The 19,019-nt window shown below is 40.5% G+C and overlaps 1 protein-coding gene across 3 annotated transcripts in view; it reads left to right on the forward strand.

Annotated features, from left to right (window-relative positions):
- Positions 1-18,793, forward strand: part of poc1b (POC1 centriolar protein B) — a 53,965-nt gene extending 35,172 nt beyond the window's left edge. The window contains exons 11-13 of one of the 3 annotated variants that reach the window (XR_003463026.1): positions 13,209-13,508; positions 15,445-15,654; positions 18,674-18,793. Coding sequence is in view for 2 of the 3 variants with exons in the window: in XM_010745612.3 (XP_010743914.1) it covers positions 13,209-13,508; positions 14,573-14,731 (459 nt within the window). In the remaining variant the exon portion in view is untranslated. Of the gene's footprint in view, positions 1-13,208; positions 13,509-14,572; positions 15,367-15,444; positions 15,836-18,673 lie in introns of those variants that run through there. The other 2 variants (XM_027283265.1, XM_010745612.3) reach the window with 2 other exon arrangements.
- The last annotated feature ends 226 nt before the right edge of the window (positions 18,794-19,019 follow it).

Here is a 19,019-nt window from a genome sequence, read left to right on the forward strand (position 1 = left end):
CGCCCCACCCTCTCCTTCCAAGCAGTGGAAAAAAAAAACTCTGGCACAGAAAACTTACAATAAAAGCTGAAGTTCATATCTAGATCAGTGTTCAGTTTGTCTGCTCTGGGTTACTGTACAAAAATAGCGGTTCAACATGGCAGACCCCATGGAAGAGGACCTGCTGTCACTATCGATATAAAGGGCTCATTTTAGGACAACAAAAGCACAACAATTCTTATTTGATGTGATTATACACTAATAGAAACTGCTGATGAATATTGTATTCTTTTCCTGTCAATAAATACTACTCTCACCATTGTTTACCTTACATAAAGGCCTTACATAATGGATCATTGTTGATGATTTGGACACGAAGAAACAGCAAAATCACTGAAAATATGTTTACATATTACCCAGATATACTCATTGTTAATACCAAGCTATTACCAGGTGGTATTTCTTAATTATTAACTATTACCTCCATATTACCATGTTTTTACTGAAATGTAATATAAAGCTGTAATGCTATCAATCAGAACACAGCATGTTGTCAGGTCAGAGCAGGTTAATCTGGGTTTAGTCAGTCATGAATAAGATGTGACTTAGTGGAACAGAAGTGCAGCCTCAGTTGCGATACATTTCTAACTCCCCTCAAAAAGCATTCTTTGCTGATTAGTGTTCTCTGATATATGAGAGGGGCCCACCTATCCACATGTTCATCATTTCCTCTGATAACATTACGAACGTATTGCTCTTGGGTATGGGCAATAAGATTGATAGGAGAGATGATGTTTCTCCTCTCTGTCTCTCTGTTTCTCTCTCTGCATCCCTTCATTACCTCGCTCTGTGAGCCAAGCAGTGCCGGGCGATGAGTCATTACCATTCTTGGTGGGATTCAGCGACAGATGCTCTCTCATTCATCCTGCAGAAGTGGGTCAGAGTGCTGAGTTCATCTTCACACTAATATAAAGCTCTTTCTTTCTCTTTCTTTTTCCAGTGCTTTATTTCTCCATCCCCTCAGACCGTCTCATGTCTCACTCAGATCATTTTCGTTTCTCTGTCTGCATCTTTCACTTTCTGGACCCTGTATCTTATATTCCACACAGAGTACAGATAAAAAACAATAGAGATGGATTACAGTTTAATTCTGTATCTTATAAACAGTCGGACTGAGTATGGACACCGGTTGCAGAGTGCACTTTAACCCAACAAGCTTTATTTTGGCCTGCCATCAACTTACGCGCAGACTTAATGCTAATTGACAACAGCTGATGCAATGCACTCCTGGCCGCGTTCGTCATTTCAACCAGTCAAAGCGATGGTCAGTGCCGGCTGAAAGTGAGTAGCTGCTTTCTGAATGTTCCACTGCTCTTTGCTAATGAGGAAGAGAAAGGATAAATAACAGATTCATTATCACAATAGAGTCGCTTTACATGTCACATTCATACACTGATGGCAGAGGTTGCCGTTTCAGTATCTCGGTTCACTTGTCTTCACTGCCAAAGGACAGCCGCCCCCAATTGCTCACAGGATGCTACATTTTCACAGTTTAGACTACATAATTAATTTCATCTATATTGTAATTATTTATTGTTTGGCTGTAAAACACCATTTTTACATAATCAGTTTTTGTATCCATTATATAAGAGAAACTCAAATCTCCATCTGTCAGTGTTCACACATTTTCAGGAATATGTCTCGTCTGCCATCGGGACTGAATCCACACCTTCCGTCCAGAACTTATCAAATAAACGCTGACACTGTGGTATGATAGCAGAGCCAACGAGGACCCTTGTTGTATAAAGCTTCAGAGTGAGAAGAATTTGTTATGAATGAGTGGCTGCGACACTGCATTCATTCAATAGAGTTTGTATTTATGGAGGAATTATTGTTTGTCTGTGTTTTGACGCAGACATGAAATGTCCCTCGTGATATGAGATTTGCATGTGTCCTTGTAATGTATTCTTTGGTTGACTTGAATGTCTGTGTGATGTGTTTCTACAAAGGTTTGAGTGAGATTTCTGGCTCCTATGTATCACTGAACCAAGTCAGGGTGGTGCTGCTTGTTTTTATTGTTCGTGGTCGAGGTGTTTACTGTTCCTATTCATGTGTGTGTGACGCGGTCAGAAAACACACTGTATTTAATGGCAATTCGCCGCCAAGCAGGATATTTTCGTCTTAGTGTGTGGGTGGCTGCTGTGCGGATGTCAGAGCCAGACAGATAAGGTAGAGAGAGAGAGAGAGAGAGAGAGAGGGTGGGTGGGCGGGTGGTTGAGAAATAAAAAGGATATATCCACTTCCTCAAAGCCACATGAAACTCTTCTCAGCTTTCTGCTTGTCTTTCAGCTCAGGCTTTTTAAAAAACATCAATGTTGCCGCCCCTTTGACAAAGAACCTGTTAGATCAGATCAGTGGTTCAGCCAAATTATAGTTCAGTGACTTCTATCTTGTGTGTGTGTGTGTGTGCGTGTGTGTTTGTTTTAATGTGACTGTGTGCTTGTCTGTTTCCTTAGTCTGCATTTGTTTGGGTGTGCCACTTTGTCCATATGTGGGTGAGAACATCCTTAACTGTGTGTGTGTGTTTTCTTTGAAGAGCCACAATGTCACGGCGCGGGTGTGGATAGAGCACCTGGGTACATGACAATTAGGTGTGAGAGAGATGAATGGAAAATTAATCCTCTGATGTAGTGTCTTACCGACAGGAAACGTGGCCTTCAGACGCTTTAGATCACTTGCCAGTTCCATCTTCCACCTGACTTCCTTCTTTGGGTTTAAGGTCAAGAGGAGGATATTGGGTGTGTTTCTGTTCTTTCCACACAGGATGCAGGTTATTTTTTTAAGATTGTTATATTTGACTGAACGTGTAGCGCTCAGCCTGCACATGGAGTACTAATTTTGCTTCTATTAGTGCTACTAGTACTCACGCTACTGTTTTCTTCTGCTGCTGAAAATACCATTGTTAATGCTCCTTGTGGTACAAACATGTATACTACTACTGCAAATGAAAGTGTTTCTACTACTCCCATGATTAAAGACCAAAAACAGTCCCACATTAGATAAATGCAACGGGTTGTGTAGGGTTGTAAAATTTGCATACACAAACAAAGTGGAAGAAAATGAATGTGAAACAGAATGGGGTAATCACAACCAGCCAAGACAAAATGAGGAACTTACTTTTTGTCACATGGATGTAGTTTAGGTATTGAAAAATGTGACACGCGAACTGGTCCCCACAATAGACGCAAACATCACTAACCTCTTTCACCACCTCTGCAAGAATGTCAAACGTCAAACAATACATACGAATGAGAGCCACAAAACTGTGTTTGAGTGCTCAAAACAAACCCTAGACTCAGACGCTGCTGCACATAAAATGGCAAAGATGGAACGAGATAACAACTGCCGTTTCAACTTACATCAACAAGACTATTGTAAGTGTAAAATGTAATAAGAGCGAGACCATTCCAAGTGGTCATTACTGTCCTCAAGGAGAAATTTGACTTAGTCAGTAGTACAGCACACAGCTGGAATCAACTTAAATATAATATGTAGCCAACAAAACGGTACAGAGGTACACCAAAGACACAACAATAATACTAATAAACAACATTTTGGTCATTTCACACAGCCCTAAGGTTGGGAATATTGTTTCAAGTACTGATGAGGGAAAGAATTACAATCCAGTTTGAGTATTAAATCCACAAGTTTGAAGTCTATCAGATGCCAAAACACCACACAGTAGTTTATAACGGTGAGACAGGATTTTCCAACTCTAATGGCAATGTTGAGCGAGGTTCAACTTTTTTGCCAGACAACTCTGCGTGTCTTTTTTATTTACCTTCCTTCATTAGAATGGGTTACACCGTTGATGCAACAAGGGAAGTATGCATCAACGGTGTAACCCATTCTAATGAATGAAGGTACTGTGTTTTTCACACAGAGCTAACGATGGTCTGAACATTGACCTAAAACTCTGCTGCTGCTGCTGCTGCCTCTGGAACTACAACCACGACCTGACCACAACCCACCATTTTCTTGTAATTTCTGTAATTTCATGCTTTGTCATTGCCTGTAGGGATTTAGTATTTGTTCCACATCTGTAATGCAGTTTTTAGTGTTTAAAACACGTATTGCATGAACATGTAATGAATACTAAAAGGCATGAATTGGATCGAATTGATGTTATAAAGAGACGCAACAGAACATTGTTCTGTTGATATATCTTATTTCCTGTGTTCTCTTGCAGCAATGTGGGCCCCACCACCCTCAAGGCTGGGGCCTTGGCAAACTGGCTGCTTACAATACGTGCAATGCTGAGGGAGTATGGTAGGTGGAGGGATACCTACTAGAAAAAGCTGGGCTCACTTTTAGACACAGTACCTGCTCTGGAATTGCTTTTGCCAACACAGAGCCAACGCTTTGGCAAAACAAAAAAAAAGTACGGGGTCATCTGTGGATGTAGTGGAGGATAAAATGATTGCTGACATGATCGAGTTACAGAATTGAGTTTGGTGTCTGACATGCTTTTAAACTCATCAAAGTATTAGTCTTAGTATTATTATTGTCTCACTGAAACAATGCCCACACCAGTTCAGCCCCTGCCATTTATGACCATTAACACCAGCCTATGTTTTTTTTACATATCAGTGATACCAGTGAAACCAATTTGCGCAGGCTGTGCCATTGTTTTCCTATGGGAAGAGCTATGATGCCCAACTAGACAAAGCTGTATGTGACATGGCGACACATGCAATGCAGATTGGCAAACCACTCAGCTCCACAGTGAATACGTGGCTGTTCTATTTTTGACAGACGCCGCAACCAGCCCGCATCAATCTACACAGAGCAGTTTAAGCTAGCCGGAAGCCAGACATGGAAACAGCACAGAGAATCCGGTGGATTTTCAAAATAAAACACCCTGTGCAAACCACTGGCTGTAAAAACAGACAGAAGTTAAACAAATTAATTATTAATTAATTAGCATATTTACACATGCAGAAGCATATTTAGAAGCACATAGACAAGTAAAATGACCAAATCTGAGCAAGAAAACAAAGTCTAGCTGGCTAAACGCTCCGCTTCCGAAACTCTCCCGGTGGGGTTCCATGTCGTGTGGAGGACGGACTAAAACAGCATCGCAGCCACAATGTGACAAATACGTGTCCAGTGGGGTTTCGGGATTAGAGTCTCTCTGAGTCCAAGGGGGCCACCTCTACGTGACTGAGTGTCACGAGATGAGCAGGGCCCTGACTCCTGTTAGTAATCAAGGGAAGGATTCTGCAGAGTGACTCCAGCTGTGAATTGTATTTGGGTCTATGGTGGTAGTGGTATTGAGTGAATAATTGTTTGTGTGTGTACCAGTAATGTTGGTGTTGCTGTCCAGAGGGCAACTATTTGCTTCCATGCATAAGTGGGTGTGTTGGTCTGCAAAAATAGAAAAGTGAAACCAGGGCAGAGAGGCAGAGGCAGATAATTCCTCCTTTGATTCTCTAACAAGGATTTCCTCCCTCTATGGAGCCTGCTTTATTAACGACATTACATGGCATCCTGTGACCAGGAAACGTTCCCCTTTTATCACAAGACTAATTTCAATACCACACTAACCATATAATGCAGGAAAGGAATCGTGAGGTTACTTGATGGGTTACATAAATAAAAGTAAATGTCCTGTTTGTCCTAATTTGACCATTTTCTAAAGGAAGGTCTTTGAAACATCAACAAAAACTTTTGTTTATGTTTTTATTATTTATTTCCATATGATTGCTCCATCATAGTTAGTTTAGACATTACAGAATCTGATGAATGTGCAATCAATCAAACTGAATCAACATCTGTATTTTAATAAAAATGGTCACACATGGTACTTACTCACAAACATCTTTTAGAATGAGGAGTCACATAAATGGGGTAGATCTTTTTTTATTATTATTATTATTATTATTATTTCAGCTCATTCTCATTCCTCCTTCAACATTTCACAGCCGTCCAGATAAAACCATGCTACAGTGTCACCATGGCATACCGGATTAACCACTCTCTTAACAGATGGAGCCTGACAGTTCCTAATAGTCTGTTTCCTGTGTGCACTGTGTGAACCACCTGCAGACCTGTTTGATTGGCTGGTTGTTTGAAGCACTCGCACTACTCTGCTCACAAATATTACTAATTGGACTGTGAGGAGATTAAAGTGGATGTGTGTATGTTTTTTTCTTTGTGTATTTACATTTGTGATTACTGAATTCTAAGAATGAGATAATATTACAGTGAGGCAGTAAACATAATCATCATGCAACATATGTATACTTCCGGTTGCATAACCTACCTCAAGTTTCAATTGTTCAAAATATTTGAAGTGTTTAGACAAAGACTTTCATGGTAGTTACTGTCATAATGCAGCACATGTGCACTTCAGTTACCATGGTTACAGTTCACTCACATCATCATTCTTCAGTGTTACTTGACAGCATCACTGTCAGTGCCAGCCAGCTTCTCCAAAATGGACAGCAAAGAGAATACAAACAGGAAAAGAAAGCCAAACTTTACAGAAGATGAAAGAAGAGGAGTGAAAGTGCATAATCCAAAAAGTCAATTTAAGCCTCCCATAACAAATACACACAAGAAGGAGGCGTGGCAAGATCAATGACATGGAAATATGACAGTGACAGCAGAAACAATTAACAAAAGTCTGGTGACTTTCAATCAAATTATATACAGTAGCTAATATGAATATATGAGATATTGTTAGCTAGCTAGATTCAAATCTTTGCTGATTACATCTAGTTGGTCCCGAAAACTTTGTCTTTGTGTGACTTCCTCTTCTTTAATCAGCATAAATGACTTACTGGTCGAAGAAGAAAATGGTTACTAAGGACCTTCTAGTAAAACATAAGGAAACACTTAAGTAGCTAAGGGCAAACACTTGGGGATCAAAGGGTTTTCCCTTAAAACATCCTCAGGAAATCCTCCTGGTGATTCATGCAACTTTTGTTGTATTGCATCCTTAGATGAAACTTTAAGGGGCAAATTTAACCTAAGTGATTTTATGCAACCGGACACAGAATACTGTATGTATACGGTATTTATTTCACACACATGCCCAAAAAAAGCAGATATAAAAGCCAAAATATTGGCAAGATATGCACAGTGTCCTCGGAAAACATTCAGATCCCTTACTTATGTAAATGAGTGATTTGAGAGTCATTGTTAAACTGCTTATACTGGTAGATAAGTGCAGCTCTAAACCAAGAATTTATGCTAATGATGTCCAATTAACATACCCTTTTAACTTTTTACATTTTTTACTTTGCTGATTTACCAAAAGCATTTTGAAAAAATGAAATAATTCTCATGACTCTGTGGATAGTGACTAAGTCTTTCCTCTAACTATTATCACCATCTTTAATATCAGGACATTGCAGAGAGTTTCTGTCGTGGTTACAGTTAGTTATCACTTGTTCCAGCACGTATCTGCCTAGACTTTTTACCTGTATGTCATCTTCGCCCAGTCTCAACCTTGAACAGCCATTGTTGCTGCAAAAGCTTATTTCATTCATCATTTCCATTTGAATGCATCCATTAACCCCATGTTACATAGACTACTTCAGAAATGTCACTTTATAGAAAACTTTGCAGTCACGCTCTCAGGTTAAGTAGTGCTTCTAATATTTGTGGCATTATGCATGTCAGCATGTAAACACAGCCAGTGTTTGTCATCATGAGGCCAGGCAGCTCAGTGTGAATACTAAACAGCCTGATGCTCGCGAGCCCATCTGTGTCCTCTCCAGTGACCAGGGTGCTGTGACCAACCTGACAGACCACCGTATGAGGTGTGCTCCCCCCCGCTCATTCGTATTTTCAATTTAGATATTCACCATTTACTCAAAAGTGAGGTGTGTTAAGAATTATAGAGCGTTTTTGACTGTCACATCCACTGATAAAATGTTGTGTTGTCATGCTGGGGTTCGTGACATTTCTGATAAACAATAAGAGTTCAGAATCCAGAATAAGATGTACACCACTTTCAGTCATTTTGAAATGAGATTGACATCTGACAAAATAATTATTGGTGAAACAGTGAAATGTAGTTTAAGTTATTAGCAGTTGTTCGCTTCATGAGGAGGATTTTCAACGCTATGTTATAAACATGAGACTGTTTTTTTGAAGATGAGTATTCAGGTAGAGCAGGAGTGGGATGGATGGGTTGGGGTGGGTATTGAGTAGAGGCACAACATCAGAGAAGCCCTTCAATTGAGATCAAACAGCTTTTTTATGTAAGGGTCACAGTATCTGAGGTTTCCTGCCAAAAGAGAGAGCACAGCTAATTCTCGTACTCATGGTAATCGTGTTTTTGATCAGACATCTGTGATTTGATTCAGAAACGGAGGGGAGGTTATTTTTGATCCGTTTCCTCTTGAGAATCCTTTTGATCATAAACATCACAGCGACTCTTAACATCTTAACATAGGCTGCTCTCCCGTTGACATTGCCATGTTGGGTAAATCTGCTGCAGTCACATGAAGTTAGCAACAATATGAGCAATGAATAGTCAACCATCAGCATCTCTCACTTTACAACTGATTATTAGAATCAGAAATGACCATGGCAATGTTTTACCACTTTTTCTTCTTAGCTGAATTGCAATCGTAAAGAGCATTAGCGCCAGCATTTGATCACCAACATATAAATATAAAACATATGTACAACTTGTATATATTACGGTATTCAACACCTCAGCATTTTCACAATGCCAGTCGTCCTTCCCCTTCCGCTACATAGCCAAAATGGTGACCACTGAGAGCGAGAGGTGCCGTTTCACACTCAGCTTTTTGACTGTGCACCATCTGGGTACTCACAGTGCACTCAATTTTGCCATAATAGACGCAAATTGAGACATGCACAGGTAGCAGTTAACATTAATTAAAAATAATAATAAAAATACACATTTAAGTAGTTATTTCAGTATTTGGTAAGTATTGTTTTTCTCACTATTTGATTTATATTTGACTTCCGAAACCCGTTCCAACAGCCTTAAAGCATACTCGTTATTTTGAATCCTCTGACCTGACATTTGACCAAACATTCTGCACAGAGCCTCTGTATCCCACAGATTATACAACAGTCCTTCGTTTCAGTGCTACATAGAGACAACGTAGACATTGTTGCCTCCCCATCATCACTCAGGCACTGTCACGTCACTCCTACTGACCCTCTTATTATCACAGCGGCTAGTTTCTGCTCTGCCACTCTAGCCTGACCACCCACTCATCTCCCATCGCACAAAAAAATCCTAGCTGGCAGCGTGCCACCACCACACTCTCCCGCCACTACTGACCGTGGTTACAGTGAGCCATGACCCCTGACATTCCACAGAGCTTAGCAGAGATGATTTTATCTCAGAAATGACCCTCATAGTTATGAAGATCTTGTTTTATATATCATACTTTATGCTCTATGTACCTTGAAAGTATTATAATTAATCTCCTATTACACTTCTTTTTGCATCACTGGCACAGTGTCCTTACAGAGCTTTAGTAAACTTGCTGATTATAAAGGTGCTTTAGCTGTATTTGATTACGTAAAGTAGTTCTTGTGATTTTGCATGTTCTTCTGTGTTCCATACCAATGAGCACTTTGTGTTTATTTGTTAGATATTATAATTATATTTCATATATTTGTTGCTTAATTCTTAAAAGGTACAATATGTAAGATATTTACTGTATAAAATCATAAAATGAATATGCTACCAGTTCTTATTCTGTTGTTCTTATTTGAAAATTTAGGGAGATGGGAGTTTGAGGGTGCAGTGGTTTGTAGAAGGTGCTGACGATGTGTTTAGTTTAGCTGCCCCACACAGTGGCAGCGGTTGAGAGATTAATTAAGAAAGCCTAACAGCAGCTTGTTGCTATGACAGGGAATATATGTAGTCAGATCTGAGTTTATGTGTGTCTGTAACGGTGCACACAGACGAGAGAAACCTGCCTGGTGCGCCTTGCTGCCTCAGACACCGGCAGCTGCCTCAGCAGGTCAGTGGGGAAGAGCCACTACTTGCTGCTGCCACGAACTGAGCCAGCCCTTTCTCTGTGTTTGTGTGCTGGACGTAACCTCTCTGAAACAATCTCACTCTGATTTACCACGTATGTATCTCCACCATTGCTCTGTCTCTCTCATTCCAAAACAAACTAAACGTGCGCTAGTGAAGGTTCAGGAGTGTCAACCTGGCACCCTGCATGAGCGTCGTTAGGGGAAGGGGGGCGACTCGCTCCACTGTTTGGAATTCGAGTTTGGAATTCAATCACACATATTGTACCTTTTTAATATTTCAGTGTAATCATGTCATGCGTCCTCTGAATACTGTTTATTTGCCCAGCTCTCTCATATAATTTACAGTGTGTGTGCTTTTATGTGTTTATACTTGTCTGTGTGTGTGTGTGTGTGTGTGTGTGTGTGTGTGTGTGTGTGTGTGTGTGTGTGTGTGTGTACGCATTGATTTGACACTCGGGCCAGCCGGGGTACCCTGCCTGTTAAATGTTTGATTGCACCCAAACTTCCTGGCAGGGGGGGGGCTACAGAAGGATGGAGGTCTGCATCTGCTGAGCGTAAATGAGCTGAGCAGATGTTGGCCAGATGTGGCCAAGGAGGAGATGGAGGGGGTGGATAAAGAGAGAAGAAAATAAAGAGAAATGAGCATCGATAGCGAGAGAGTCGCGCCATCCACACACTGACGGCTTTGTTCACCTCTACTCAGGAGAAACCCTCCCTCCTCCTTTCCTAACACACACACACACAGTCATACACCCCTTCTCACCTCCCTCCGTCCCTCCTTCCTCTCCTGCATCCCTCCACGCTCTCTTTGAAGTGAAGACAGTGCGCAGGAAGTAAGCCGGAATCGATTGCTACATGCATTAGTCCAGGAATGTGTGACACCCTCTTCACCCTCCTCCATCCTTCTGACACATCCCTCATTTATCCCCCCCCCCCCCATCTGTTCCTCCTTGTGCACTCCATACACCACCTGCCCCCTTCCACCTTTCACATAAGACCATACTATTATTTTTGGGCGAAAGCCCAACTTTTCTCCACTTGCTGTTTATGAGTCTAGACTGTCATCTGAGTACAGCTGTCATGGCCGGGTCATGGTTTGTGCTGTTTGTGAGGGTGTGATGCAGATAGATAAGATAGTTTTGATCAGTCAAGTCATTTATCAACCACAAATGTCAAACATTTACTATGACCACTTTCTCAAACGTGACAGTTTATTGCTTTTCTCTCTTTTAAATCTCTACTTTGTGGGCAAAAATTAAATATATATAATTTTTATTATTGTATAATCACCTGAAAATGAGAATCATTATGTTTTTGTTTTCTAAGAGTGATTCTTTTATATCAACAGCTAGGGGGGAGGGGTCCCCTTCCACGGTGTCGGCCATGTTGAACCGCCATGTTTCTACAGTAGCCCATAGCGGACAAACCAAACACTGGAACAAAACAAGCAACTCTATTGGCCCTGGGAAACTGTGATAGGGTCATTTTAACTATTTTCTATCATTTTACCACTTTAACAAGCAATTAAATCATTCGTCAAACACAGATTTGCAGTCTATGTTCACAATAACAATGCTAGTGGGTTAGCTTAAGTGCTCACATGGCTCTGGGAAGAACACATTGAGTGCCTCTTCTAGCCCTATAACTTATTTGTCAATAAGTTCATTATTAAATGAAACCTGATCTGGTTGTTTTCACTTGATTTGCTTGTCACATTAGTTGAAAACGCTTTGTCAAGTCAGTCAAAGCTGGCACAGAAGTCTTGACTAGAAAGTCCTTGAGAAACAACACTTTAAAAGAGGTTTGCAGCAGCTACTAGTAGAAAACTGTGTCAGTGTTGTAAAGCTACTGTTGTGCATGTGTGAAACTATTTAACTGTGAAGTCGTGCTCAGTTGTCTCTGCCCAGATGAGCCATGGTGAAAAATGTGTCCCTGGTAAAACTGAACATTATGTTCTCTCTCTTTATTCAGTCTCCCTTGCCGTTCTTCTTCTTTTATCCATGAACGCTCAATAAACATAAAGGAATGAATAAAAATGAAGTACACGTTCTCTGTTTTGCTCTGTGGTTATCACTCCCTGCCTCAGAGTGCGGTTAATCTTGTGAACTTGTCTTTAGTTAGTCCGTCGGTCACAGTGTCGTTCAGTCAGTAATCCAGAAGTGTGAGTCATCTACCTCCTTCAGTCTGCCAAGTTCAAACAGGCTCAAGGCCTACTCCACTGACAAAACAATGAGACAGGAAGGATGTTGGCTAACTCTGCATAGCATTATGTATCACTATTTCATGTTAGCCAGGCTAATTGATTCTCCTATGCTTTTATCCCTCTCTCCCTCACACTTTGATTTCTCTACATTTAAAACAGGCCAATGTAAAAGGCTCAATATTTCAGGCTCTTATTAGTATTATTAACAACTGAAACTTTAAAACCATTTAATGTTCACACTTCAACTGATGTCTCAACTCTGTCTAGTACTTCCACTTCAATTCAAATTTCAACTCCACTTAAACTAAGGTTTTAATTTGACATTCAGTTTTGAGGACTTAGACCTCAACTGTCAATTATATAGTGTTTACACTTTACTTAGTTCGACATCACTCCTTTCAGACACGTAAACTGTTTTCAGCATTTACCCTTTAAGTGAGTCAACTCCTTTCAGTACTCACAATACTTTAACTGAAAGGCACTGTAGGAGTCACTTCATCTTCTTCTCAGTGCTCCAGCATCTGTTCCCACATCAATCCTTTAACCTTCCGTTGTTTAACACAATTCAAAAGCTACAAAGAACCAAACATTCAAAACATTTAAGCTGTTTCACATGTCTCGACTGCAGTTACATTCACAGAGATTTTACCTTTTTCTAGTCCTCTCTCACTGTTTGCTTCCTGTACGTTTCCAGCAGGGTGTTGAAACAGACTGGACACTTAGAGGCGCCTTTAATGGGTTATTATTTTTGATAGCCCATTGTTTTCAGTGGCATGTCCTCAATTACATGTCAGAGTGTCACAATGGTGATTTGATTTAGAGTGGGTTTCTTCTGGAATACAATGCATTTGATGAGGGGAAAAACTCATTGCAGACCTGAGTACGGCACTTGTGTCAAAGAAAACACCCACAAATATAAAGCACAATGCTCTGAAAATCAATGAGGTGAAGTCTTTCTCTCTCTCTCATTTTTCATCCCCAGCTCTTAAACGCTCAGTCACACTTGGCGCCCATGCAGGCCGCCGACAACAGTCACCATTCCAACGGTTTGCCTCAGCGTCACGTGGGCAGTTCAAGAGCGGAAGGATGGATGCGAGACAAAAGTGGCGGTAGGGAAGGTGCGACTGCCGGGAGCCAGACTGGGGGCAACAGGAGAGGAAGAGGAAGGAGAGAGGAAGAGGAGAGAGGGCAGACGCACCCACTGGAAGTTCTCTCTAGTCATCCATCATGTCTGGGCTCTACCCTGCGGCACATTGTTCAACAGTTGGATATTCTCACGCAGGTCAGTTGCAAATTGTCAACTGAAAATACTGGCAGAAAAATATGAAAGCATGGGAGGAGGGCCAATAGGTTACTGGTAAAAGTTAATAATTCTCAATCTGAAGGGTTTTATTCCAGTGTCGGGTCACATTTACCAAGCCAAATGTCCTTGATGCAAGATCTAGATTGCAACCTGATATATTTTTCTAAAAGAGAAAGCCGGTCAAAGCAGGTTATTAATCCCACTCTCTCTAACTTCCAGCATCTGAGCCTAAGTCAAATAAAGACATAAAAAACAAACACAGAAGCCAGCAGAGGTTGGTTTTATAGTTTACCTGTCCCTGTTTGTACCTGTTTGAACAGGTGTTACTGGAACAGAGATAGACAAAATAGGCTAATGATTCAACTTGCTGAAGCAGTGTTTGTGACTATGTGTTCAATGAATTTTTAATTCAATGTTTTATTTCACCAACAATTATTTTTAACGATATTTTATTACTCTTTATCTTTCTTTAAATATGCATACACAACAAGCCTGACAGGAGGAAAACAAATCATGAGTATACAAGTCTGCAGTGTAGGGTATCTTGTTTACAGAGTAGCATTGCAGAGCGACCATTGTGGCATAATGCTTCTCGACAGCATAAAAATATTCATGCAAATGAAAACCTCAGACATTAGAAAAGTATGTTCACATGTTTTGAGTTTCCTCTGCATTTTTCCAGAAAATCACCTCCAGAAAATGTAAGGTCACACTCATTTGCTGACAGAGTAGTCGGCCATGAGAAACATTTGGTGCTTCCCATCTTTACAAAAGTGATAATTCATGAAAAAAATGTAACTGTAAAACATTCTAAATATTTAATTTAAAACAGCTTGGAAGAACTTTATTGTCAGAGTCATTCTAATAAGCTTCCTCATCAAGAACAAATTGCTGCTCTGTGATGTGTTTCTCTTCAGCTCTTATGTTGTTTTTTTATAATGCTAACAAGGCACTCAGACTGATCCATGCTCTTCTGATGTATTATAATTACTCTATCACTGCTTTATAATTATTGTACACAACCACCTCCTCAAAACACACAGACCGTTTCAGTGCTGGAGGAGCGTCTCACCCTGACTGAGGACAAGCTGAAGGAGTGTCTCCTCAACCAATCCCAGCTTCTCAAAGATGTGCGATCATCAGGAGGGAGGCGGAGGATGGAGAGCGAGGAGACGGATGGATCACCTGTCGATTCCACTTGAGGACATCCTCGCCCTCCATCAGACTGCAGCACAAACACACAAACCGAGACTGCTGGACATGAGTGTGTGTGTTTGTGCCTATGTACATATGTGTGTGATTTGAAACGTCCTTGGTGGTCTCTCTCAGGGGTCAGCGGGTTAATCAGGATTTAGCCTAGGGTCATTTGTTTGTGTGTGTGTATGTGTGTGTGTGTATGCATGAGCAACATATTTTCTCCATGTCTTTCTTCACCTCTTAAGGATATCCAGCTGTACAGCCAAGCACAGTCTGGCTGGGACATTCCAGTGTGTGTGTGTGTGTGTGTGTGTGTGTGTGTGTGTGTGTGTCTGTGTGTCTGTGTGTGTGTGTCTGTGTGTGTTGATATGGGTGTTGCATCCAATCGAGACAGCTGCAGCTATGAAAACAGACGGTGCTTGTCTGCTGTATGACCTCTAAGTGTGCGTGTGTGTGTTTACATGTGTACATTTGTGTATTAGCACATGTTTTAGCAGTCGGTTGTTTCTGCAATAACATTTTTCATTGTCATCTGTGCATCGTTGTATGTTGCCATGTCATTTTAAAAATAAATGGTGCTACATATTGCCTCACATGATATAAATGTAATTTATATGAATAAATGTTATACTATATTGCACTAATGGTATTAGTGTTTTTTGTATCTGTCCAAACAAAGGCTGATAACTTCTCCTACTCTGTCTTTTATTTTGAAAAGAACTAATGTTCACAGGTTGTCTGCAAAATCGACAAATATAAAGACGGACGACGTGTCTCCATTTCCTCCCAGTGGACAAAAATCAAGCCAAAATATTCCAGATGTGGCTGCATCCATCTTGGGCTGGTGACGTCATTTGGAGCCAGAGTTTGCAGTATTGAGGTCCTGTCCAACACTCATTCTCAAGTATGAGCTCAGCTGTCAATCATGGTGTGTAACCCCCTTTTGATGGCATCAAATATGCCATGGCTACGCTAAGTCACATAGAGCTGCTATCTCATTGGCTGTACCTTGAAAGATTAGCAGCACCTGAAGTCAGTGCTGAAGTAATTTCAACTTTGAGAGCAGCACTCGGTAAAAATTTCGCTTCACCTAATTTAAAACAATGGCATAACCAGCACGGTGTGGGAGCCTTAAGTCAAACATTTGAGATACTACAGTAAATAATGATAGTATGGTCATAATGTAAAACTAAAATAGTAAGTATATATCTTAGTATTTATAGAGAACTACAGGATGATATGTGATTATTATTATGTGTGATAATTAACATGATGATTTAATGTACTTGGTATTTCAACTTTGACCTAATAAAGCATTTTACTAATTAATTTTGACTTAGTGCCTCATAAAATGTGGAGGGCATCATTGTAACTTGTCTAAAGATTTAGACTTAATATGTGACATTTGTTTACGCGTGGAAACCTCCGTCATTTTTATTTTGCTGGTCATTAGTGGGCTTCCACACAGCCGTGTAACTCTTGCTTGTCATGTGGTGAAGCTTGTTCGTGTGATACGTGTCACAGTGCCTCTCATCTCCACCAGTGACTGTGAAATGTTTTGGCTTGCGCTCGCCCAGCATGGAGACTTTAGCTGTTTATGTTTTTCTAGCGGCGGAGATGTGGTGAGCGATGCGGCCGGGTCGGGAGGAAGCAGTAAAAAAGCCACACAAAGGGGGAGCTCTCCACTGGCTGCCGTTTGCTCTCCTCACCACATCCTTCGCTTCCCCTCTGGCTTTTACTGGTTTTTCATCCTCCTGCATCTTTTTTCTTCCCTCCCAGTTACAAAAAGTGATGCGGCATAGTGAAAGAGGGCTAGTGGAAGTCCTGGGGCTTCATACAACGTTAGAAAGATGAGATGCATAAATGGTTGAAGCACAAGAAAAGAAAAAATCATTTCAAAGGAAAAATCTGAAAAACTTTAGACCAACATTCGCCTATTTCCATGTTCATGTTCTATCCAAACTGCGTTTTCCTTCTTATGTTTCCTCAAATTCTTCCAGTACACTAATAATCACAATATTTGTTTTTGCATATACTGGAAAATAACCATTCGAAGATGTATTATTACAGTCTTTATTTAAAGATTGAACTCTGCAAGTTATGTCATTCAGAGAGGAAGTTTAAAGACCACATGACAAAATTGATTCTGGAATTTACCCAACATTTGAGCCAACATAAACGAGAAGTCCTTTAATAAGTACTCAAAAGAAGGAAAGGTATTCAAATTTAGAAATACGCCACAAAACGCCACAAAATTATAAAGTCTACTGTAAGATCATGCTCGGATCGTCCCTGTAAAACTGGAACTGAACCCAAAAGTGACTCCTTGATATGAGAGTCAGCCAAAATGACCTCACTTAGCAGAAATGTCCCCTAAAGGCCTCAGACTGTTTCCATACAAGTGGAAACACAACAACACACAAACAAACTCTGCTCGCAAAGCCTTTTGTGTGCAAAAGCAGAGAGAGAGAGAGAGAGTCAAAAGCAAGCATTTAACAACCAATTTCCACCTTCAGTTCCACTTCCATCTCATTAAGTGCACGCAGGCCTTGTTTTACAGTGCGCACACTGGTGCTGTGTGAGTGTGTGTGTGTCTTTAGTGTGTTGTGAACATGATCCCATAACGTGTTAATAGCTTCCTGGAGGAGGAGCTTCCTGTTGATATTGAGGAAGGAGCTCTTATACCAGGGGATCTTGAGTTGCCACCGGGGCGAACGCATGCTCACGGTTTACACTTTGTGTGTGTTTGTGTTTATCCTTGAGTTTAAAGGCTGCGGAAGTCAATATATATGTGTAATAAAACAAACTTACAATGAGCGCATAGAAATGTACAATTTTGAAATGTGTTTGCCAATTTAAAAGGTCAGTTCACTCAAATTGTAAAAACCTTTTCTCTCATACCTCTGGTAACTTGTCATGCAGATAGTTGATTTGAGATATCAGTCTTCATCCCAACAGAATGGAGGTGACTGGAATTTGTTTGCAGTGCTCACAGCATTGAAAAATGACATTTGAAATACACTAAATGAACAGCAAAGAAACAATGTCCCAGTACCTCTGTGTAATCTACAGATTACATGCCGTTTTTCCAATAATTTCTTGTGGGGCTATGTTTTTTCAGTGAACCGGATATATATATATCATATATAAAATTGATTCTGGAATTTACCCAACATTTGAGCCAACATAAACGAGAAGTCCTTTAATAAGTACTCAAAAGAAGGAAAGATATTCAAATTTAGAAATACGCCACAAAACGCCACAAAATTATGAAGTCTACTGTAAGATCATGCTCGGATCGTCCCTGTAAAACTGGAACTGAACCCAAAAGTGACTCCTTGATATGAGAGTCAGCCAAAATGACCTCACTTAACAGAAATGTTCCCTAAAGGCCTCAGACTGTTTCATACAAGTGGAAACAGTCTGATATATATATATCTTTAATATATTATTATATATTATATATTATATTATATATATATATATATATATATAAATATATATATATATATATATATATACATAAAACAATGTCCTGGGTAGGTTTAAAAGTCCCTCTGCTGGGTAATAGGTTGGATAAGTTACTCTTCTTTTAAAGAGCTGGTAATTCAAGAATAATTTTATGAGTTTGTGTTTCAGGGAAGAGTGTCCGTGCCCCCCAGGGCCCTAGATTTGGTTTCAGAGGATTTTCCAGTCTGGTTCTGGCTTCTGACTGCTTTTATATAAAACTATTTCTTTCAGCATTCAGAAGCCAATAACTGGCCGCAGCCTCTCTACTTTTACCATCATTTCCCCCCCACATGGTAAAGTTGTTCCCTCGTAGCCGACATTGGACGGAAGGTAAATATTATCCTTTGCTCTGAACCGAATCAACAGACCATCTTCTTCTCTTCTTCTTCCTCCTCTTCTCTTTTTTTTGCCGCTTCCTGCCTTTCCTTGAAAAACAGAAGGATTATCTTTTCGGAAATTCCCCCTTAACCCCCTTCAGGGGATGAGGCGATAAACGGAGGCCAGGGACAAAGGAGGAGGGAGTGGAAAGAGAAAAAAGAGGAGGAGGACAGGCAGGCTGTAGGAGAGGAAGACCCTGCACCCACGCCTATTGAGTTACAGTGAGTGTCACTCTGGGCTCAGGATACGACCTTAACAAGAATTAGGTGTAGTTTATATAATGTGCACACCTATTCACACACATACACCCACACACATAGTGACACCTGTTCAAATAGGTGCAGGAGGGGACAGGTAAATAGTGAAACCTGCACACTGTGGCACCAGTGGCACCTCTGTTTGTTT

Source organism: Larimichthys crocea, chromosome X (assembly GCF_000972845.2).
Source record: "Larimichthys crocea isolate SSNF chromosome X, L_crocea_2.0, whole genome shotgun sequence".
Taxonomy (NCBI): Eukaryota; Metazoa; Chordata; class Actinopteri; family Sciaenidae; genus Larimichthys; species Larimichthys crocea.